Source organism: Ascaphus truei, chromosome 4, assembly GCF_040206685.1.
Source record: "Ascaphus truei isolate aAscTru1 chromosome 4, aAscTru1.hap1, whole genome shotgun sequence".
NCBI classification, from domain to species: Eukaryota; Metazoa; Chordata; class Amphibia; order Anura; family Ascaphidae; genus Ascaphus; species Ascaphus truei.
The window spans coordinates 398672380-398697737 of NC_134486.1; the positions used below are offsets into that span (position 1 = coordinate 398672380).

General features: G+C 42.8%; 1 protein-coding gene across 2 annotated transcripts in view; it reads left to right on the forward strand.

Moving 5' to 3' along the window:
- CHRNA2 (cholinergic receptor nicotinic alpha 2 subunit) overlaps positions 1–25358 on the forward strand; it is a 119881-nt gene that overhangs the window by 68358 nt on the left and 26165 nt on the right. Inside the window, exons 1-2 of one of the 2 annotated variants that reach the window (XM_075598618.1) lie at positions 18035–18519; positions 24106–24215. In XM_075598618.1, the coding sequence (XP_075454733.1) occupies positions 24181–24215 (35 nt within the window). In that variant the 5' untranslated portion in view covers positions 18035–18519; positions 24106–24180. Of the gene's footprint in view, positions 1–18034; positions 18520–24105; positions 24216–25358 lie in introns of those variants that run through there. The other variant, XM_075598617.1, reaches the window with a different exon arrangement.

Genomic DNA, 25358 nt, shown 5'->3' on the forward strand with positions numbered 1-25358 from the left:
CAGCTCTGATGATTAGTGACGGGTTACTTACTGTAGATGAGGACTACACAGGATGATGCTGAGCCCCACAGACAATATATTATATTAGTGTTTGGCACTGACCGGGGGATACATGACTAGAGTGATTACCAGTCTAGTTACCTACCTAAAGTTTGAAGATGTAACTGAGACTTAGGCTAAGGCCCCGCTCCCAGAGTCAGCGCACCCGCACTGCAGACAGGCGGTGCGCTGAGATACACAGACCGCGATATGCGGTCTGTAGGGAGCGGGAGGTGGGCGGGAGTGGGAGGATTGACAGGGAGGGTGGGCGTGGCTTGAGCGGAGGGACCCGCTACTCTCCCCCCCCCTCCCTCCACGGGCTGGAGCTGGAGCTGCTGAGGGTAACTTTAAACACACACACGCAGGCACTCATACACACACACACACAGGCAGGCAGGCAGGCACTCACGCACTCATACACACACATGCGCGCACACACAGGCAGGCACTCACGCACTCATACACACACACACAGACAGGCACACACGCACTCAGACACACACACAGACAGGCACGCACGCACTCAGACACACACACAGACATGCACTCACCTGCTTTCACTCCACACTCCTCCCCGCTCCCCGAAGCCTCTCCTCCTCCTGAAGCCTCCCCTCCCCATTGGCTCACAGCCACACCACGTGACGCGTCAACGCTAGGAAACACCATTCTCTTGTGTCTCCTAGCGGCTGACGCGCCACAGCGTGTAGTCAGCTGTGCCGCCAGGGGGGACCGGGACCGGCTCGCGAGGATTCCCCTGCTGGTGGGGAACTCGCGACATGGCCGCCCGCGCCAACGAGCGCAGCGGGACCGAGGCCTTACTGAATAGTGCAGCGAGTAAGAGGAGATTTATTTTTGATGTTCATTGTTTGATGGTGAATGGGAGATTCCAGCCACCTAGCTGGCCCCAACAAGCTACCATTGGAGAAATACTGAAGATATATGGGAGTGCGGTAAGAATTTACTTTATGAGGAAGAGAGGGAAGAAGAGTAAGACAGGGGGGGAGAGAGAAATACATGGGGAGAGGGGGGAATTGAGGGAGGTGAGAGTGAGGCAGTGTGTAAAAGAGGGCTGGGGAGCTCACAAGGCCACCGACACGAGGAAGTGGGGGGGCCCTCTGGTGGTAAACCTGCAGTACCAGTGTGTACACTGTATATGAAACACACACACACTTAAATATATTCAGCTCAACCCCCTTATAATGCTGTGCTTTGCCCTATAAGCGGATCGCGTTAGAAATAATGTACAAATGTATGCATTGTACAATAAAGTATTTAAGACACCAATAATCGTGTTGTAAAGTATTCATTAATACGAAAATTGGGAGCCGCGCTTGCATTGCGTTATAAGTGGTTTCGCGTTGTAACGGATCGCGTTATAACGGGTTCAGCTGTATTTTGATCTATAACATTTTTTTTTAAATGTTTTATTAAAAGTGATGTTTCAATCATGTTATAATGTAATTTCAACTCGAGTGCATAAATCAGAAATACTACTAGATATGGGTGAAATTTTTTAACGAATTTGGATCAGCAGCGGTTCAGCCGGTTCCTTTGGTCCGCGGATTTCAGCTGATTAATATTTAAAAGAGAAGGAGCTGCTCCTTGTGACCTTGGGCAGGTCACTTTATCTCCCTGTGCCTCAGGCACCAAAAACATAGATTGTAAGCTCCACGGGGCAGAGAATGTGTCTGCAAAATGTCTCTGTAAAGCGCTGCGTACAATTAGCAGCGCTATACAAGAACATGCTATTATTATATTATTATTATTAAAAAGGGAGCTTCGTGTTTTACGGATTCTTAATTATTATTATCAATACACTCCGCGGATTCTGCAACTCGTGGATGAATTTTGAAGAATCCGCAAACGGATTGCTGAATCCGCGTATTGGGTTCTAGAAATCCGTCCACGGATGGTATCCAATGGCGGTTTAAAGGTTAATTTAAAAGATAGAGGTTTTTTTTGTGTTCCAAAGAGTATTTTCTATTTATACCTCTAAATTTTCCAAGCGAATGTAGAATACTATTTAAAATGGTGGTGAAGGTGATGGAATTTGTAGTTTTGCAATGCCATTGATTTTTATATTAAATTTAAAAAAAAATGTAAATAATACACTGAAGGGCGGCAGTAAGCTTAGAGCCTATGGGCAGCAAAGTGATAAATCCGCCACTGCTCATATATCAATACTAAGGACCTAACCTTGAGCAATTGACTTGCTTGTTTATTAGTACTGTTCACTTGTGGTGTGTACCCTCAGAAAATATACACTTTTATGCGGGTATATCGGTGCTTGAGGGTAGTTGTGCCTTGCCAATGATCGCGAGTACCTTTTAGTGTTCAGCCACGAAAAATTAAGGTGTGAAAAGACTTACATGGTCTTACTAATTTGTGGCTTCGTTTTGCTAAAATTGTATGTAAAGCCAAGGCCGGTGCTACCACTAGGCGACTAGGTGGTCACCTAGGGTGGCACATATTGGGGGCGGCGGTGGTAGCAGAGGAGGAGGAGGGCGGCGGTGGGAGAGGAGGAGGATGGCAGGAGCGGAGCAGTGCAGCAGAGGAGGATGATGGTGGGCGGTGGCAGTGGGAGAAGAGGACCATGTGAGCAAAGCAGGATAGCACAGGAGGACGGCCAGGAAGGAGCGCACCCCAGTCTGACCTGGAAGTCTGTATTGACTTCCTGTGTCTGGCGCTGATATAGCGCCGATTCTTCCCGGCTGTCCTTTTGTGCTGCCCTGCTCGGCTCACATGGTCCTCAGTCCTCTTCTCCCACCGCTGCCCACCGTTTTCCTCCACTGCTGTCCTCCTCCGCTCCCGTGTCCTCAATCCTCTTGTGCAACCGCCACCTTCTATCTTCATCCACTGCTGCCCTGGTCCTGTCGTTCTCCGCCCTCTTCTCCCTCCACTGCCTGACGTCGTCCTCTGTCCTCTTCTCCCGCTGCTGCTCTGCTCCACCGAAGCCGGGGAGAGGAGATGGAGGAGGGGGTGAAAGAAGAAGAGGAGGAGGCTGAGAAGAAGAGAAGGAGATGGGGTAAGAGAGGAAGAGGAGAAGCAGCGGGTGAGAGAGGATGAGGAGAAGGAGGGGGTTGAGAGATAAGGAAGTGAGTGAGAGAGGAAAATGAGAAGGAGGGGGGTGAGAGGAAGAGGATAAAGAGGGGGTGAGAGAGGAGGTGGTGGGAGAGAAGGTGGGGGTGAGAGAATAAGAGGAGAAGAAGGGTGAGAAGAAGAGTAGGCGGGGGGTGAGAGGAAGAGGAGAAGGAGGAGGTGAGAGAGGATGGAGGGGGTGAGTAAGAAAAAGGAGGAGGGAGTGAGAGAGGAAGAGGGATGGAGTGTGGTGAGAGTAAGAGGGGAAGAGGGGTGGAGGTAGGGGAGAAGGAGGTTGATTGAGGAAGAGGAGGCGGGGTGAGGCGTTTTGAGGGGGTGAGACGAGAGAGAATGAGGTGGGGGGGTGAGAGAGAATGGGACTATAATTTTAAAAAAATGTGAAAGTCTGGGCTGGGCTGAATGTTCGCCATGGGTGCTGACTACCCTTGCAGTGGCCCTGTGCAACTCTAACTATATCTGGTATCCGTGTACTCTGTGAATCCAGGCGATACAATATACTGTAGTATTCCTTTCCATGGTTACTCTGAATTTGTGCTAGGATGTTTCATGCAAAGTCCAATGTTAGTGTATATGTAGAATGTATATATGCAATGTCTTTATATATAATGTATAACCCTGTTCATTTAATGTAACCATGTATTTGTAACCATGTATTTGTCATCATAACTCTGTGCCCAGGACATACGGGAAAACGAGATGTAAATCTCAATGTATTACTTCCTGGTAAAACATTTTATAAATAAATGTATGAGAAAAGTTTTTAATTTGTTCAGCAAAAATTCACGGCCAGTAATGTTTTTGTGGAAACATGTTACCCGTGTCCAAATTCTTCGAGTTGTGTATTTGCATAGTCTGTACCCACTATGCAAAAGAGTGAAATTATATACTGAAGGAAGGAAGCATTATCCATAATTAATAGATACATTCGCTATATTAAGAAAATAAAGCCCTCACCTACATTTCAACTTCTGTGTGTTTTGGTTGTATTTTTTTGACATCATATCCAAGCCCCAGAGCCCATCTACAACAATAATAACAATAATAATAATAATAATAATACAGTAATAACAACAACAATACGTTTAAAAATACAAATTCTGCACTTTGAATTATTTTATGACCACATATCGAACAATCAGTTACATTTTTGCACCAACTAACTTACATACTGTATTTTTCCACCATTTTCTGAATTCCTTGTTAAACGCACCTACAGTATAAATAACGCAGCCAAATAGAGCTCAGAGATTTAGGAATCTAATAATCAAAGTATACCAGCTTCAAAACTAGGGGGGGGGGGGGAGAAATAAACTGCACTGGACTTATCGAAGAAAATACTGTAAAACATTGATCTCTGTGGGATTCTTAATCTTATGTGTCATTGTCACATCCTAAAGCAGTTCCTGATTCCAGAGGAAGATGGATATAAAATACATATTGCAGGATGACTTGCAATCCTTGTGATCTGCCTTATAGCTTAACTTAAATCAATACAATCTCAGTGTGATTCCTTCACTTACCCTTACCAAGGAGTATGTATTGCAGATACGTTGAAGTTGTAGCTGTGCTTTAGGTCTTTGGAGTAGGAACTTCAAAACCTACTTAACATACAGAACAGGATGTTATTTATCCAAGTGTCCCAGCTGCTAAACTAGAGCAACAAACTGCACCGTATTTATCAAAAGAAAATAAACTTAATTGTACTTTACAGCAGGCGTGCGCAAACTGGGGGGCGCGGAAGTTACAGAGGCCCCGCGCTGCTCCAGCGGCATTTAAATGAAATGCCGGGGATCACGCAAGGCCTCTGTAACTTTCCTTACCTTGACTTTCCAGCGGCGCGTTGCCATGGAAATGTGATGTCACATAACCCTGCTGCGTCATTTGATGCCGGAGCTGAGCGGGGAGGGGCGGAGGTGCGAGCAGGGGATGAGAGCAGGCAGGGGGGGCGCAGGAAGAAGTGTTTGCACAACCCTGTCTTACTGAACCTTTTTCTTTCATAAATCTGCAAGACATGTTTTCTTATGTTTTGACCCAGTTGTGCAGTTTGTGCTTGGAGACTTTGATGAGTATGTGTGGAGGTTATATATCAGTCTTCCGACTGAAAAACTGGACTAAGAATGAAGAGAGAGAAAACAGCACCAAGTTTATCAAATAAAACACAGTTCTCAGTGGAGATAGGGTTTTTCTACTTGATAAATCTGGTGTTGTTTTTTGCACCATTAGTGCTTCAGTTTTAACGCTGGAGTACTTTCCCTTTTGACATTGTGCTTGGCGAATGATAGCAGCATGTACTGTATGTATGTGTGTGTATCTTTATATAGCACCCACAGTATACTCAGCACATTACAAGACAGGCAATACAGTACAGGGAATTATAATACAATACATGCAACAAATAAAATCAGGCAATAGGAAAGGAAATCCCTGCCCCGGAGAGCTTACAGTCTAAGTGGTATGTTGGGAGAGTTACAGAGACAGCAGGTGAGGAAATAAGTGCAGTAGATGGCAGTGCTTGGCCACAATGGTTGGTAGAAGTGACTGTGGGTGTGGGACAGAAGCAATGAGGCCAGGATTGAACCGCTACATTTAAGATGTGAGCTTTATGGTGGGGGGAGCATAATTCGTTTTAAAGAGATAATGGGAAAGGACAATCCAAACCAGATAACATTTGAATTAAACGGACCCAAAATATAAAATGACTTATTTTGACGGAAGACAAAATAATAAGTAACACATTTTACTTTGAGGGATATTGAATAGGAACCCGATTACATTGACAAGTTGTTTGAAATATTTTTCATTTTTGCCTATTATGTAGGACGTCCTCTTTTCAATATCAGTAAATCCTGAGACATACTGTATGTAGCCCATCTACCCCTAAGTGAGATTGGGGGGGGGGGGGTATGATCTTATCTGCTTCTCTGGGTGTTGGTGCAGACCTGTAGGTAACAGGAGTGCTGAGCGCTCCGCGGTGGTGTGGGAGAAACAGGACAGGAAAGACAGGTTACCTGATTCTTAGTGGGTGCAGCGCCTCCAGCCAGCAGGAATCCTCTGTGGATATTCAGGGGATGGGCCCCTACTGACACTCCTTCATACAACAGAGACAGGAATATACAGTATGGTCTTTTCTGATGGTTTTATTGCAGTCAGCTCACAAGACAGAGAACAGACATTTCTCATATATTCATCATCTCCTGGTTCTCTTTCTTTCTATAAGTCAGAGCCCTGACTCAGGCCTCATTCTCTCCCCTCCTATCCCTTCCCTTCATGGGTGGGAGGGAGAGGCTCACTTTTCTTCCTCCTTCTCACTCCAATCCTGGGAGTCACTGAACAGATCAGAACAGAACTGACTCAATTTGGGAGGATGTCGTGATTTATCATCTTTTGGGGAGTGTCTCTTCTCTGACTCATACAAGCCGGAGCTGGATACTGATAGTCCCACACACAGACAGGGTGTGTTCCAATCAGTATCCACCCCTCAGATTGACATCCTCAGAAGTTGCTAGACTCGCCCTTGAATACTGCTACATGATTCAAGGCTGTAATACACACACAGACCTAAGGAAGGAATTAACCTTTCCACTGCCTCCACTAACAGGACTGACAGAGGAAAGGCCCAGGGAAAAGAAATAGCTGCCGGAAGGCAATTTATATGATACAATGCAACAAATGTGACCAAGGATGCTACATTGGTGAAACCAGCAAAAAATGTCAAAATAGAATGAGCCTACACCAGTGGTCTTCAACCAGGGTTCCGCAGAGTGGAAGGGGGAGAGTGTGTGTGTGTGTGTGTGTGTCTGTGTATGTGTAAGTGTGGGTGTAAATGGGTGTGTGTGTGTGTATGAGTAAGTGGGAGAGTGTGCACGCGCTCAAGGGGGAGAGGGAGCATGGGGGGCGGTGGAGTGAGAGACGGGGGGCGAGAGACAGGGGGCAAGGGTTGGGGTTCCCCAGAGTTTCAAAATCGGATTCTGGGGTTCTCTAACCAAAAAAAGGTTGAAAACCACTGGCAGTCACAATAACACAGGTGAAATAGGAAGGAAGAGCCTGGGCACTACGGATTTCTGCTTGTGAAAAAAAGAATTTATTAAGCCAGTGTGATGACGTTTCGGCCCCTATGGCCTTTCTCAAATGCTAATGGCATAAATTCTTTTTTTCACAAGCAGAAATCCGTAGTGCCCAGGCTCTTCCTTCCTATTTCACTTGGAATACCGCCCAGAGATTCCTGAACCAGGAGCACCGGTATTTATCATTCTTTTCTTTGTTGGGGAGTGCAGCATTATCTTCCTTTTTGTAAGTCACAATACCACACCATAAGGAAGGTAGATACTGCACTCCAGTGGGACACCACGTCTCACAGCCAGATCATTCCATAAATGATTTAAAAATCCAAATCCTCAAAGGAATATTTAAAAGCACTCCGGAACGGAAAACATCTCAACTCAAAAGGATGATGTTCTTTGACACTGAAATAAGAGGACTTAAAGCTGCAGACCAAGCAGTATCCTACGTGTGTGTTTTTAAATATATCAGTTCTGTACAATGAGAAAATGCTTGTAGCATTTAAAAAAAAAAACAATTCTGAATTACATTTTTAATGTATTATAATGTAACAAGCATGTTTTGTTTCTATAGCAACCATTTACAAAGTCATATCCCCTTCCTCTTCGGAAATGGGCTCTGGCACACCGCTGTTTGAACGCTGCCCTCTTTCTAGCAGCACACTTATTGTATCTAGTGAGTGTCTGGTCACATGATCTTCCCCAGAAAATATACATAAAATATATATAAATAGAACGGAAAACATCTCAACTCAAAAGGATGATGTTCTTTGACACACAAAAAAATACTTGAATACTGATCTGGAGTTTCTCAGACACTCAGAATTAGCTGGCGAAATGGGATGAGGGAGCGGGATCACATATGTAAACAAAGAGAAGAATGCAAATAGTACAGCGCAGTAATAACAATGATGATAAGTGTAGACAGAAATCTGTAGATGTTACACTCACATACGTGTGAGCCAAACAAGCATGTCACACTCAATGGTGTATAGAAACAGAGACTCCGTGTAGTGGACCCCCTAGGTTCAGGAAATGGATGTGGGTGTACTAGGACAGAAGGCGGAGAAACACCATAGCATAGACCGTATATAATGCAATTTAATAAAGAAGCACTTCACAAGTGCACACTTACAATTTCACAAGTAAAAATCAGCATGTGAGAGTTATCAGATGGAGCGAAGACGTCCTCACCGCTAGGTGCTTGATGGAACCCGGAAGCGCCTTGCAGGGGGTATTTCCAAATGCGGCCGCGGGAAACACCACTCCAAACTCGGCGTCGGTCCACCTCAATGTCGCTCTGCTGTCGCCTCGATTCTATTCTACTCAGAATTAGCTGTCATTTTTCTCCCTGGCTCTCTTGAAACCATCAGGATTTAACACCCTCCATATATATGTATACAGTATTAGATGAAGATGCTTCTTTAAATATTGAATATGAATAGGTTTCCTAACCTTATGTTTCAGGGACCTGATCTGTCCAAGTTGAAATTTTCAACAATATTGAAATCACCTCCAAGGATCACTGAATTATTTAATTTGTCAAAAAAACAAAACAAAAGAAGCTTGCTTGCTGCCCAGTTTTCCCTAGCCTTTTGGTGGAGGTTTAATGTAGTTTATCTTGTGGGTGAAGTTAGATTAATCCAATTCGGGAGGAAGCTTTGCACATGAGCGGCCATCTTGGATTACCACCTCACCACAAATCCCAAACCCTTGTATTTTAATATAGCAGTTTCTACAGTATACCACATTCCTGGATCCTGGATGTGCAGCAGTATGATCCTGTAACATTGAATGTTCTGTGTTCATGACTGGTTGTGGGATATTGGTAGAGATCGGCAAATTGTTTTTGCGGATTTTGATTGGACCATTCCTTTCATCCACGGATCAGTCCCAAAAAGGCCAATTTTGGTTTATTTTATTTTCGAAGACAGAGAGCTATCCAAAATCCATTGCTGAGAGAGAGAGAGAGAGAGAGAGAGAGAGAGAGAGAGAGAGAGAGAGAGAGACTTTCAATTTAGTAGTGTCTCAAATTGTATATAAATTCAAAATCTGTTGCCAGATTGTTGAGAGAGAGATTATAGCATTGATAATCGTTGATGAACAAAGAAGACATCTTTAAAGAAATCAAGAAACTAAGAAAAAAATAACTACTCACGGCGACTGCTCTCTTCAATCAAAAGAGGATCCATTACTTTGGATCCATCGACCTTCACAAAAGAGGGATTCGGATTGGAAGAAGCCCATCAGGCCTGGATCTATTTGACCAGATTTGAACTTTTTTGTTTCTTTTTGTGCCATCGGGCATGGATCTGATTTTCTTCTTCTTTTTTTTAATTTTGTACTATTGGGCAGGGATTATTTTGCATGGTTTTTGTGTTCTTTTTAAGGGCCATCGGGCTGGGATTGTGTTTTTTTTTTTTTTTTTTTAATGGTTAGGCATCAGCCCTTTATTGGATGTATGTCTCAGTACCCCTGAGGACGAAAAGCATGGCCTTTATCCCGGCAGGGGTAAGTAATACATTTATTTATTTAGGGCGTTCATTGATTGCCAATGTGGCTATCTTTGCCTCATTTGAGTGCCTTCGTAGTCACAGTGACAAGCAATGGATTCAAAAGTAAGTTTTTATATGGAGTATTTGTAATTTTTTTGTAATTTTTTTTAAATGGCTTTCTTTGTTATGTATTTAATGTTTTGTATTTAATGTTTTCTGTGGCCAAAAGCTTACTAGCCACATTTGGCTAATAGGTGTATTGACCATTACTGTGGGGGTGTTTTTTTGTTGGGGTTAGGGGGTGGGTGATGGGGATGGTTGCACCAAGGTGGATGGTTAGGCCTTCTGGGTGGTGGCAGGAAGGGTTTACACATTCCTTGGCTAATAGGGCTATTGGCCATTAGTCTAGGGAGGGGTAGGTTTGTTTGGGGGGGATAGGGGAATAGAGCAGATGAAGGGAAGGGTGGTTAGGCTTCTCGGGGGGTGGAGGGTTAACCCTTTGGTTACCTTAGCTGTTAGTATTAGCTAGTGTTAGATTTGCATGCTCATGCTTTACTAGCCACTAACATTTGAACCCCTTTTTAGCCTGTTTTGGTCAGCTAGTCATGGAAAACGATGACTAGTTGACCAGTTAGACTATTAAAGGGTTAATATGTACTGTAATGTATAGTATTAGAAAGTAATATTTTATCATCTATTTCCGGTTAGTTTAGATTATCTTGCCTTTGTATGTAATGGCCATTATATACATAGAAAGATAGGGTTAACTTTGTAGTCCGGACCTGGCCATTCGCCTTGACCTCGTTCACCAAATGTTTTCACCTCTCTGAACATACTCTCCCCTTTGAACTACGGACCCTATGCAGAATATGCTCCAGAATGTTTATCCTATTGGTCATACACTAATATGAAGTGAAAGACTTCATTCCTTGAATCCAATGATACCTGCATTGCATTGTATTGTATGTCTTTATTTATATACAGTAGCGCTATAAATATACATAGCGCTTCACAGTAGTAATACATGTTGTAATCATATAGATAACAAATAATATAAATAACAATGTCTACTGCGACCAACCTACACATAGAAACTGGGTGGTGAATATATCCTATATTTACTGATTTCACTACTGGAATAGTAGCGGTGGAAGATACATTGGAACTCTTCTATATCACACCCTCTGCCATCTAAAACGGGCAGAAGGATGCATGAAGGGATGTAATTCATGCAATAAATAAATTTATACATAGAACCTACGGGAACATATATTATAACGTCCCAAATGTGTATCCTTATATGTATGTCTCCAACATTTCACCCAGTTTTATTTAAAAAATTGAAGTTAATAAAATAATTTTAGATACAAAAACTAACATTTACCCATTACCGAAAGGGGTTATTTATAACATACACCATTCAGAATGTATAACTGTGCATCAGTACCAGTCCTATCGGCTTTGATGTTGATACTAATATCCAGATTTATAGGCGAGTGCACTGTAAGGAGTTCATAGGGAGACCATTGCTGGCTGGGCAGTGGTCACCCTACTCTCCTCCTCTAAGCCCATGGAAATACACTACAGGCATACCCTGCATTAACATACGCAATAGGACCGGAGCATGTATGTAAAGCGAACATGTACTTAAAGTGAAGCACTACCTTTTCCCACTTATCGATGCATGTACTGTACTGGAATCGTCATATACGTGCATAACTGATGTAAATAACGCATGTGTAACAGGCTCTATAGTCTCCCTGCTTGCACACAGCTTCGGTACAGGTAGGGAGCCGGTATTGCTGTTCAGGACGTGCTGACAGGCGCATGCGTGAGCTGCCGTTTGCCTATTGGGCGATATGTCCTTACTCGCGATTGTACTTAAAGTGAGTGTCCTTAAACCGGGGTATGCCTGCACTCTGCTAATAATTTTAGGTGAGTAAGCTTTTTTTTGATGCAATACACACTTTCAATCCATGTTGAAAATACAAAGCCAGATGAACAAAGGAACAGAGGGCACAACGGGTTTAGCAAATCAAACTCATTTATTGAGCCAACACGACGTTTCGACCATAATGGTCTTCATCAAGTGACAATGGCATAAAGACCATTATGGTCGAAACGTCGTGTTGGCTCAATAAATGAGTTTGATTTGCTAAACCCATTGTGCCCTATGTTCCTTTGTTCATCTGTTCAGGACTGATTGCAGGCTTTCGTGCAAACACTGGAGCACCGGTAACTGTATCATTATTTTTCTTTTTGAGGTGTGCAGCATTTCTCTTATATTGTCTGAAAATACAAAGCCCCCACTGATAAATTCCCTTTTGCTTAGGACACGGAATATTTTCTAATTCAATTTGGTGCAGTTTTGTCGCCTTGGATTTTTAGCGAGGAGACTCTGATAAATGACCCCTGTAAGAGATGTGCGCAGAGGTAAGCAATGGAGACTATTTTTAAGGTGAAATTAAAAATAAGGCTTTATTGCGCCTGTCCCTTTTAACACAGAAAAATCATCAAACGTAGGCAAATAAGGGGTCAAACAAAGCTTCTGTTCCACTTGGGAGTATTTCTAGTTAAACATGTGCAGTCCACAACTCCCTTTAGATAGCATGTTTCCCAGCCCCAAATATATATTTTGATATGTGCAGAGATACAACAGGAAAGTCTTATCTGTCTCTCTGGTAGCTGTAGGGGGAAGGCTTCTCTCTTTCCAGGGTTGCTGCGTTTTTCTCAGGCTAACTCAGCATTCAGGTGTAGAAGTCTTGTGAGCTCCAGACATCTGTGATTCCTCTGTCAGTTTCTTCTGTGAGACTCAGGAACCTTTTCTCTGTCTGTTTCTTTGGTCAGCCCAGTTGTGGACTAAGGAATCCCCCTTCCTATCTCAGAGGCAGGCTTTTTCTGACACCTCTAATCAGCCAGGTGCTGGTCAATTAACCAACGCACTGCTGGATTAGAGGCAAGTTTTCTGAACAGGGTAAGTCCCCTGTTACAACCCCCCCATAGCTGAAAATGTCCAGTATGATGGAACATCAACACAGTAAGTGGCAAAGATGCTAAAATTAATTTAAAACCTAATCTTCAATTTCAGTTGAGATTTCTAACTCATTAGAGCCATGCTGATTGCCCATTTAAGAGTAAATTGTAGTTTAAGATTCAATATTTTATTTGCTAAACCAGCTGATTTTTATCATCCCTCTTTTAATGTCCTAATCAAAGTCCTTCTAATAATTTAGCACAGTAGATTTAGGCACAAGGCGATAAGGCACTGGAAGATAGGATGATGCCAAATCCTGATAAAGAGAGAGAGAGACGCCACATTGTCTATACTGTATACACATAGGCATATTGTTTCAATATACACACATATATTATATTAGTAGATGTAGAAAAACATGTAGATGGGCAGTATTGCAGCCCAAGGCTAAATAGAGCAGAATAGATACTACATTAAGAAATACATATATCAGAGACTGGAAGACAGATGGTAAATGGGGAAAACATCATGTTCTGAAAACAGACAAAGGTCAAGCACAAGAACGGGGCATCAATACATTTGAACATGGAGAAAAAACGTATATATGGATATTGTCTATATGTCCTGAAATCTGGTATATAAAGGCGATCCTGTGTATATTGAATTCAGAATTACTGTGAACTTACACCGACTAATTCTCCATTTATAACTTGCTGTGATGTCTGTAAAAAAATTATTCTGTGTCTGTCTCTGAATAAATACTGGAACAAAGAATTCGATCCGTGGACTTATTGACTAAGATCACACACCTTATCTTCAAGATATGGAAGGCCCTATCTTCATTGATGAGCCAGAGCCTGAATCTGTGACCCTTTCCACTCACAAACGGGCGGGAGAAGAGGTGAGCCCCCAGAGGGGCGAGTTCTTCCTCCCCCACTATCATCCATCATTATTGTGAGTATGTGGTCAGATCAAAGGACCTGCTGTGAATAATCTCAAGGAGATCGGACGGATATCTTTACCCAAATAAACTGATCGGTGGCCACAGACGCCGAACATGATCAAAGAGAGACTCTCCTAGGTCCGGTGCACTCGAGGACTCACGAGGAGTAGATCGCGGAATTTACGTGAAAGGCTGGTGAGAAAGGATATCTCAGAATACAGGAATTTACCAAACACCCATGCCTCCCCAAGATAGCATCACTTAAAAGCTTACGTAAGTAACACTGGTTACATTATCTTAAGCTATGGATTTCATCCAGGAACAGGCTAATGAGCGTAAAATTCCCTTCACACCCCCTGAGAATGTAGGGTGTGTAGATCTGTGGAATGCTCTACGGAAACAAGTTATGACTGTTTTGATTTATGAAGAGCAAGTTTTAGACAAAACTGTAACAATGAGCTATGTCAGGACGATACAGTACAAACTGACCCTAATTGTCCAAAATGTTCTAACCTATGGTATCAGTTGCAAGATTTGCATGATCAAATTGATATCATACGTAACTCAAAAACCTCAGTTAAAACAGTCGCTGGTATTGAAACAGAGGATGAGACTGAAATAGAAGGACAGGGGGCTCCCAATCCAGGGGAAGAGAAACATACGATACTTTAATGACAGAACGTAAAAAGCTAGAGGAGGAATATATGTGACATGCAAACTTGACTAATACTGAGATCAGGGAGCTACTACCCCAAATTGCAGAGTTACAGCGACAGTCACATAAGAAAGAGGGTGAGACAGAGGAAGAGACAATTCCCACTCCTGACCCTAGAGGTACTGCAAAATGTAAGGATTTTTTGGCTAAATATAAAGAAATGAATCGTGAATATGAGTATTTTAAGAGAGACACTAGGAAGAAGGTGCAAATGCTACAAATTGAACTTGATGCATTAAAAGTAACAGATGAGAAAGCGAGATTTCTGAAAGAATTAAGGGACTCAATTTCAATCGGAGAAGGGGCGGAGTAAGTTTTGCTCTCAATGGGTGTGGTCTCAGAAGGGGGGTCCCAGTTAAGACAACTTTTTGGCTCTAGCAATACAGGACCCGCTGCCTACGACCCTACCGATTACTACCCACCTCCTACATACAATTCTAACGCCAGACGTGGTAGAGGAAGCGTCAAGGGGAGAGGGAGGAGGGGAGATGGGCGGGGATATTGGCAAAATGCTCATTTCTTACATCTCCATGGTCGTAAACCAGGACATATGAGACGAGAGTGTAAGTCATTGTTGCGAGAGCAGACACAGGAGGGGTACAAGGGAGAATCAAAAGGTAATGAGGCTCAAAATAAACCTATGTAGTATAATATTTTAGGCCTATTAATGATATGTTTTAAAAGAAAATATTTGCAATTAGGCAGTTGTGCAAAGTCTGTGTCTGTGTTCTACTGAGCAACACAGTGTATGGAATACCTATGACGGGTATGGGTTATTACAGTGTATGGAATACCTATTACGGGTATGGGATATTACAGTGTATGGAATACCTATTACGCGTATAGGATATTACAGTGTATGGAATACATATTACAGGTTTGGAATATTACAGTGTATGGAATACCTGTTACGGGTATGGAATATTACAGTGTATGGAATACCTGTTTCGGGTATGGAATATTACAGTGTATGGAATACCTGTTACGAGTATGGAATATTACAGTGTATGGAATACCTATTAAAGGTATGGAATATTACAGTGTATGGAATACCTATTATGGGTATGGAATATTATTTTTAAGATTCCCTTGCAACCTATTTCCCAGTATAAATTTGTATTTTTATTTATAAGATTGTACTGTATACTGTAGCTCACCAGCATATTTTTTTAAGTCCCTAATACGGGGTTTTGGTACCCCTGGGTCTGGGAGACACTTGGTTATAATATATGGATGATCTATGGATATAACCAAAAGATAAAGTAGCTAAAAATAAGAAGTTTTTTAAATAAAGTATTTTATTTGGCTCTTTTAGAAGTCAGCAATTTAAATAAATATATCTAGAATAAAAAAAAAAGTTCAAGGACAACTCGCGATACGCCCAGATTTTATACCAAGGTTTCTTTTTTGTCATGTTATTAAAAATTAGTGATACTGAGTGAAGTAAGATTGCGGAATCACTGTAGAAGTTTAAAAGTACCATGTCATTTTTTTTCTAGGAATAATTATTTGTTTTAATGATTTTGACATCTTTTTAATTATTGACACCCGTAGAAAAGATGAAAGTCTGAATGTATTAAACAGCTAATGGCATTACATTGATGCAGTATGAAGAAGCAACACACATTTGTGCTAGGCAGCTGGCAATGGAAAAAAAGACTCCCAGTCTCCTCCCCAGCACAAACAGAGTGGAATTAAAAGCTGTAAAATTGGTCATTTTTAATGTCTTCCACAAAAAGTGGAGAATGGTAGGAAACAGAGTTGAAGGTCGTGCAAAAGACAGGTTCCTCGTATTGGCAGCTATCCGTGTTCAGGAGGCTGCTAAGTTGAGTGAATTTGTTCTTGTGTTCAAAGGTTTATATGGTAGGAACAGTTAGAAAAGTAGTTTAACATTATAAATAAATAGTCATTAATGATTAACATTTTATTTTAATTTTATTATATAGGGAAGATTTTAGAGATGTTTTTGTTTAGTTTTTTTTTTGTTGTTCTTAAGGTTTCTCTGTTCAAGCTCATAACAGGAAACTGACTGTTTGTTTTCCTAAATGGACCGGTCCTGTCTGATTTTCGAACAGCAGCAATTAAAAAGGTTGAAGGTTACAGCAGTTACAAATTTTCCTGCAATTTTTCTTGTATCTTGCCACAACAAACATAGACAGAGAATATACATGATTGTTAGGGGGGGAAGGGAGGGGGGCAGGGGGAGGAGGGGATACAGTAGGGTAGTTTATTATATGCTAGCTATGATTAGTAATTATAAAATAAGGTCCTTTCTGAAATGTTTAAGAAATTTAGCAATAGGCTTATTATAGTGTAGAAACTTAACATAATTCTAGGTCACAAAAGCCAAAGAAAAGTAATTACAAGCGTACCCCACATTAACGAACGCAATGGGTCCAGAGCATGTATGTAAAGCGAAAATGTAATTAAAGTGAAGCACTACCTTTTTCCCACTTATCGATGCAAGTACTGTACTGCAATCGTCATATACGTGCATTACTGATGTAAATAACATATGTGTAACAGGCTCTATGTCCTCACATGTTGTTCCATTCCTGTCCATCACATCCCTCCCTTCTCTCCCCCCCCTCTCCCCCCTTCCCCCCCCCCTTTTTCCTTCCCTCCCTTCTCACCCCCTTTCCTACCTTTCCTTCCCTATCCTTCCTTCCCCCCCCCCCATCCCATCCTTTTCATCCTCCCTCATCTCTTTCTTGTCTGCATTATTTTGCTTCAAAAGTGAGAATTTTGTATATCTGATTTACAGTACATGAATTAATATTTTATATATTATGGTTATTTATGAATTCGTTCGGAACTATTTTCCTTAACCACATATATTTGTCATGAGTAGATTTATTATAAAATGATACCTTGTTGTAAACATTTCACGAGACACTATAATTGCATATTTGGTATTATCTTTCTACCCATTATATTACCATTATGTTTCTGCCCACTATGATAAGTACTTTGATACACTATAACTGTGAATCGGCTTTTTTGCACTTTTCTGTACAACCCATTATATTCAGCTTTTTATATACTAACTATGGATTATGCTGAATATCTGTGACATTGCTATATACCACATTAACATTATCTGTTTCCTCTGATGAATAGGTTATATGTATTGTTCGTATCTCTATTTTTATTCATTGTGACATTTTAATGATACTGTTAGTAATTGTTGTTTTTATGTTGCACTATAATCCCTTGTATATGTTTTACACAGTTGCCAGTTTAGTTCCATTATTGCTCCGCAACCATCCAATTGCTGCCTATAATTTATTCACCTTCTCAGCATAACATTGGCTGAGGGTAGGAACCAATAATAGCGCTGCAAGAAACCTTCGCGCCAAAAAAATACACTGAATGACGTCACGGTTGGGGGCGGAGCTATGGATACATAACGGGCACTGTGAACGAACATGAACCAACTCTTTGACAAAGGGATTCGTCCCGAAACGCGTCAGAGTTGGTTCTGACCCCCCCACCTCCTCACAATAAAAGGTTTTTAATCTTCATAGTAGATTGCAGCTCCTTTTTGTTTCACCGTTGCTGTGCTCCGCTTCCGGATTCCACGGACTACCTTCATATGTGTAACAGGCTCTATAGTCTCCCCGCTTGCACACAGCTTCGGTGCAGGTAGGGAGCCTTTATTGCTGTTCAGGATGTGCTGACAGGCGCATGCGTGAGCTGCTGTTTGCCTATTGGGCGATATGGCCTTACTCGCGAGTGTACTTAAAGTGAGTGTCCTTAAACCGGGGTATGCCTGTATATATAGATTAATGTAAATTATACAAAGGAAAGGCTGGTAGATATGAACCAGCAGATATCACTGCCAAGAACCTGATACTGGGCTTGATTTTCTCCCCAGGTGAAGGATGGATTTGGAAACCTGGACGAGAGTACAATTTGGACACAAAGTACCGGACAACCCAGAATTTTTTTTCCCCCTGAGTGTATAACGTTAACAGGTCCACGGTATCTGAAACTTTTTGGAACCAGAGATGTCCGATGTCCAGAAGTGGCTACAGAAGAAGAAAGACCGTTTCCGGAACCAAAGATGACTGACCAGATCGGAAGCAAGAGAATAAAGAAACGTTCACGAAAAACCCTATTGCACACACGATTTTGTGCCATGATTGATATACTTTTATGTGCACATATTGCGGGACAAAAACTAAGTGATAAAGGTACATATGAAGATCAAGAAGGTGGCCTACAGTATATTGGCACACAATACGTTATTGTTACCCACCATACTTGACACTGGTGAAGCTCTATGGATAGTAACAACCACTGAGGGACATACCAATGTATACAGAAGACAGGAAACGGAAGTGGAAGGGTGGTGTAGGAATGGGCTAACATGACTGGAAATACTGGAAATTTTGGGAGAATAGGGAGGTGTAATGTGACAAGTGTAGTGAACGCTCACATTATTATAACAATAATTTACACTATTCCGTTACACATTGCAGGAATGTGCCAATTCATCCCAGACAGTGAGGCCTATGTAACCCTTATCCCCCCTCACCCCCCTCTGGGAGAAGGACTGAATTACTATCTAGTGTGGTGCTGAGGCATACCTGCTAGTACAGGAGACCTGAGTCTGCCGTGGTGGTAAGGGGCAACAGGACAGGCTTTTGGGTGGTCTCTGGGTTCTGGTTCATGGTGTCAGCGCCTCCAGCTGTGATGGGATCATTGGTATATGGATGTCAGTCCCCACCACTGCACTCCTTACCCCTCCTGCCCAGGAACTGACACCCAGGCAGAGGTATAATGAACAGGTAGTTTTATTGGACATGCTGCAAATTTTCATACAACATAGGTGATACTGTCCAACATCCCAGGAATTCAGATGGTGCTCACCCCGATAGTATGGGGCCTTGAGTCTTGATGTTCCATGGGCCTTTTGGCCTAGGGTGGGCCAGCTCATCCACGCCATGGGAGAGGCTGACAGCCCATGCTCTCACCTTGGAAGGCAGAGCAAGACTGCTCTAACTTTGGGCCACTCCTCTGATTAGGATTCCAGAAGGGGCGGGCTCATGAGCTGTACCTATCCTGATAGGCTTACACAGGTCATGAGTCACCATCTCACTTCTGTCCATCACAGAGGAGGCTGCAGGGGGTGTAATACCCACAGAATTAACCTGTTACTGCCCTGAACTTACTAGGGCAAACACAACATTGGGAAAGAAAGGTAGAATGGACATACCATGTTACACCTATATGCCCTCACAACACTTCAAAGGTACCAGGCAGATAAGGAAAGAAGGTACACACACAGCCGATAGGGACGACAGAACATGGTGCTCAGTACAAACCAAAAAAAACATATGGCATTTTAATATCCAAGTTTATTTTAGATTCAGGAGACCATGGGATATTTCTGCAGGGAGGTTTATTCATAACCAATTTCATTGGTCCGGACGGATCTTACGAATAGATTTTAATTCACATGAATGGACATATATAACTAATGGTTCTGCAATGTGTCTTAAGAATGTACAAATCAATACGACTGACAATCCCATTCAGATACATGCAGACACCCCAGATATATTTACCTGGCATGTAAATATGTCTGACTGGGATATCACTAAGCATCACAAGCAGTGCAGTCATATGTCAGAACAGCTCAGTATAATTTTGGTCAATGGTTAGATTCTCATACCACAGGGTACACCAGGAAGAGAAGAGAATGGTTTGATACTGTTTTAGGAGGTAAGGGGTAACAGGTATCTTAAATGGTATTGATATCAAAATGTTATCAAGCAGACCGACACATATGACAAAGTTAGGGAGTAAACATGCTGATCTAGATATGTACAGATGCAGCAAAGAGTATTAGATTCTGGGGCAGTCTCACAGTAAATGCCTCAACATTGCTGCAACATTTCTATGAGATTCTTAATGGCCCATAGGACTAACACAGCAGGGGATCCCTGCCAACTGAATGGGACTGCAGGGACCCCCTGCTGTGTTAATCCGATGGGCCATTAAGAATTTTATAGAAATGTTGAGGAATTTACTGTGAGACTGCCCCAAAATCTCCCAGGAATTTCTCCGGTAAGTGTTCTAATACTGGTGGCTGCATCAGTACGCTTCAGTTGTCTAGCAAAGTATTATACACTCCCAAGGTAAAATACAGACCGTTATATATAGGTCTATAGCAGCAGGTTTTCTAAATATAATAATATAATAATATGTAACCCCCTTTCCCTATGCCTAAGGGAAACCGAGGGCAATTACGCATGCTGCTGTTACCTGTGAGGCTCACAAGAGGCCAGAGCCTCCGCTTGGGGGGAGCCTGGGGTGTGATATCTCACGGTGCAGCACCTCCACCTATGAGGATCCCAGCGTAAGTGGAATTACTCCGCATAGGGAACAATATACTCAGCAATAAACAATATCACACCAGATATTATATAACTCGTCTTTACTGTGGTTCCACAGTATGGCAAATAATAGAGTACACACAATACAATACCACAGTAACACAGTACCCCTGTGATGTCCCCCTGAAGTATTGAGGGTGCATTGGGCACCTAGAACTCCAGTGTCCGCAGAACAATTCCCACCCCAAAGTGTATGAAGGTAGCACTACCCTCCCTGAGGTGTGGTGGTGCACGGTGGGTACCTTCCTGGCTACGACCAGGGAATTAGGGGGATCCTCTGTTAGCAGAGCTGTTTTTGTGGTCCCATGATGCGGGGTATGCAAAACTCCACTCACGTCTTACAGATGGTGGTCCTGTGCGGTCTTGTGCGGAGGCCGCAAGTCGCCTCGTGAACGTCCGTCCAACGTCGCGGTGGTGCGGATTGTGGATCTGTAAGAGGGAGAGTCCCTATTTAGGGCCTTCTCTACAATACTACTCTCAGTAGGGATCGGGGCCTAACTGGGGCCTTAGGGCAAAGTTCTGACCTAGTCCAGGGGCTTACCTGCTCCCTGGACATGTCCATCCTCCTTGCTGGCTCCCTCAGGACTGACGTTATTCCCCCTACCCCGCGGAGGAGATCCCGTTCCTCCAAAATTGCCGCTCCAACCCTCAAAATGGCCACGTGCTCCTCATTGGCTGGGACGGCCCATGTGACCTGTCCCCAGCCCGGGGCTTCTGGGAGCTGTAGTCCCGCTATAGTACCTGCGGCGCCAACCTCAAGCTAGCCGCCGGAACTTCCCCCAATGTCCCAATCCGGCGGAGCCTCGGACCACCCAGGGCACCCATGGAACGATGCAGGGCAGCACCCCCACCTCTGGGCAAGTAAGGGGGACACAGCTACACCTATAATATCTGGACTAGCAAATGATCTAGGAAAGAATATAATGTGTATTCAGTTACAACAAGAAATGTACACAAATGCAAAAATAAAGCTCCAGTCTCTATTGTGAGGACATTGGCCGTGGGAAATAGCAACAGAACATCCACAGATAAGTATCTATGCCAGGCAACATGTCAAGTGGTGGAAGGTAGCATGGATGGGATCTAATGCTCAAAACAAGCAAAATAAATGTGAAAATGGCTATTTTGGAAGTTTGATTCCTTTGTCATGGAGAGATTATGCTTTAGTTAGGAGAATTGACATGGGAATAATTCAGGAGGGTCAACGGACCAAACTCCAATGAACGGAAGGTCTACAGCAGGGGTGCGTAAAGTTTTTTTTGCTGCCCCCCACCTGTGTGGAGGTCTTAGTGCTCGCGCTCCCCTCTCAAGTGACCAGGCGTCAAATGACACTGAGGGTCACGTGACCCCGCAGCATCATTTGACGCGCGATACCATGTCGACACATCACATGCCCCCGACGCCGCGTCATGGCGACATGACCAGAAGCCAGCTGAATCCCGGTAAGTTGAGATTGTAGAGGCCTTGCGCGGTCACCCGGCATTTAATTTAAATGCCTCATGGAAGAGCGCGGGGCCTCTGCAACCACCGCACCCCCCAGAAAAATCCCTCACCCCCCCAGTTTGTGCACCCCTTATCTACAGTACATAAAAACACCAGAAATGGGTAAAAAAAACAAAACACTGTATATTAGGAAGTAGACACTGATAATTCTGAAAAGATAGATGGGATGACCTTGGTCCAATGGGAATCACTACATACAGAAACATATCATGGTGTTGGAAAAAATATAAATGTACAGTCAAAGTTACCAACCCTCCGAAGTTTAATCACTGATGCTCATGAGGCACAGAGATCTTTTCTTTTTTAGATCAAGCCGAGTGTAACTAGTTAATTTATGAACTGAAGGGGGGGACTGATGATGGGATGATGCCAAATGCTGATAAAGAGAGAGACACCACATTGTCTATATACACACAGGCATATTGTTTCAATATACACACATATATTATATTAGTAGATGTAAGAAAACATGCAGATGCGCAGTATTACAGCCCAAGGCTAAATAGAGCCGAATAGATACCAAGTTAAGAAAGACATATATCAGAGAGTGGAAGGCAGATGATAAATGGGGGAAACATCATTTTCTGAAAACAGACAAAGGTCATGTACAAGAACGGGGCATCAATACATTTGAACATGGAGAAAAATCTGTATATAGTAGGGCCCCGCTTTATGGCGTTCCACTCATACAGTGGTACCGGGAAGGGGGCCGCCATGTCTGCACATGCGCAGAACGGGGGGTGCAGAGGTCACGCATGCGCAGAACGGTGGTCGCACTTCCACAGAACAGAGGTTGAGCATGCGCAGAAGGGGAAATTGCCGGTCTGCGCATGCGCAGATGCCGAAAATCGCCTGTTCCGCTTTCCGGCGATTGTCACTTTGCGGCGGGACCATAGAACGGGACCCGCCGCATTACCGGGGCCCGTCTGTACATATATGGATCTTGTCCAGATTTCCTGAAATCTGGTATATAAAAGCGATCCTGTGTTTTTTGAATTCAGAATTACTTGGAATTTACACTGATTAATTGTCCATTCATAACTTGCTCTGATGCCTGTTGTGATGTCTGTAAAGAATTATTCTGAGATGCTGTGCTCTGTATCTGTCTCTGAATAAATACTGGAACAAAGAATTTGATCCGTGGACTTATTGACTAAGGTTACACACCTTATCGTCAAGATAGGGAAGGACCCATCTTCAGCACTCTGGGGATGGACGAATATAAAACATACTCTCCTGAAGAGAATCCTGGAGCTACTGTATTTACTAAATCTACAATATGGTGGCAAAAGCAATACAAAAAACAAAGAAAAAACGTGAATTGCTTTCTACAGGATTCCTTTTCCTTTGTAAATCAGGTATTGTTACTTGCACTGGTTTTACTGCAGTTTGCGTCTTCGAGCCTATAGCAAATAGACCTCTTACTGCTTTAATAGTAAACGATATAAATCAGAAAAAAAGCTACTGTAGTGCCGACGAGTATTCTAAAACAAATATGAGGCAATCACCAACAAGACCCAGGTACATGCTGGGTACATGCTGCAACATTTCAGTGACATTTCTGCAGACAGACTAATGGCCCATCGGATTAACAGCGGGGGTCCCTGGCAGTCCCATTCAAACTAAATGGGGCTGCCAAGGACCCCTGCTGTGTTAATCCGATGGGCCATTAGCCTCTGCAGAAATGTCACTGAAATGTTGCAGCATGTACCCAGCATGTACCCAGCATGTACCTGGGTCTTGTTGGTGTAGCCCCAGATTTTCCAAGGCAAGTTTTAGAATACTTGTCGGCACACCTGTATGTTGTGGGAGGGTTTTTCACCATATGAAACATTTTATAATAAAATAGCTCTTCTTCTTGTTTTTGTCTTTTAGGAATGGAATGATTATAAACTGCGCTGGAACCCAGCAGACTACGATAATGTCACCTCAATACGGGTTCCCTCTGAGATGATCTGGATCCCAGACATTGTTCTTTACAATAAGTAAGTGCCTCTCTTTCTGAAATGTAATGTCTTGTCCCAGGTTTAGTAGATTAGATTCACTGTTAAGTCTGAAAGCAGTAATTGATTCCAGAGTCAAATAGATCTAAAATACATTTTGCAAAGATACTTAGGATCTTTGTGACCTGCCTAACATCTGTAGCGGGTTTTTACAATTTGGATGATTGGTAATCTTATAGATTGGTGCCAACAGGAATCCCTTTCTAGCTTCCCCTGGGCTAACCAAGGGAGGTGAGTGATCTGAGCACTTTGACAGGTAGAGAAAATTATACTTGTCGTGATTTAGTGCCTCAAGGGGATTTCTCCCCAACGTATAGTGAGGGGATCAGCTCCGTGACAGCGGGGTTGGGGACAGAATAGGGAAGATGGGGTTTTGGGGCCTGGACAGCAAATGGACAATGAGACCTGCACTGTTACCTCCATGGAACAGCCTGTAACCTTAATACACATATAGAACACACGAGGTGTTCCCTGCACTCCAAATGAATGCACGAGAATTAATGATGCTAAAAATGCTATTGTGTATTATTGAACAAAGAACATATAACAACAATATGTACATGCAATACTATTGTATATCATTGAGAAAAGATCACGTAACAACAATGTGCAAACGGAAGTAACAGGAAGGGGAGGAAGGGTAGTGAGGAAGGGGGATGTCATATTACCAATCAAGTGAGGGTAGGATAAAGAAACCTCTAACGAGGAAAAATGTTGGTGTAGGAAGAAGCGGGGGGCAACGTTTCGGGGTTATGTACCCCACCTACAGGCCCATTCACATAGCCTCCACAAAGTGGGACTACGGTACTTCCTGACTCCCTCACAACTTAATCCTCCCTGTCTTTAAAAATAAACAAGTGAAGAAAAGATAAATGCTTCTAAGAACAAGTAAATGCAAACAGTATTACATACAATGGACTATGTCATCTACTTAAAGAAATGAACACCTGACACACCCTAATAAAGATAGGACCTGAAAGCAAAAACACACTAGTGTATGATCTGCAATTGATTAGTATAACAGATTGTATCCCTGCTTGTCTTAATTCCTCTGTCTGCAACATCTCTAACTCTCGGTTCTGTGTGGGTCAAATACCTATTTTCCTAACTCCTTGTGCTGTTTGT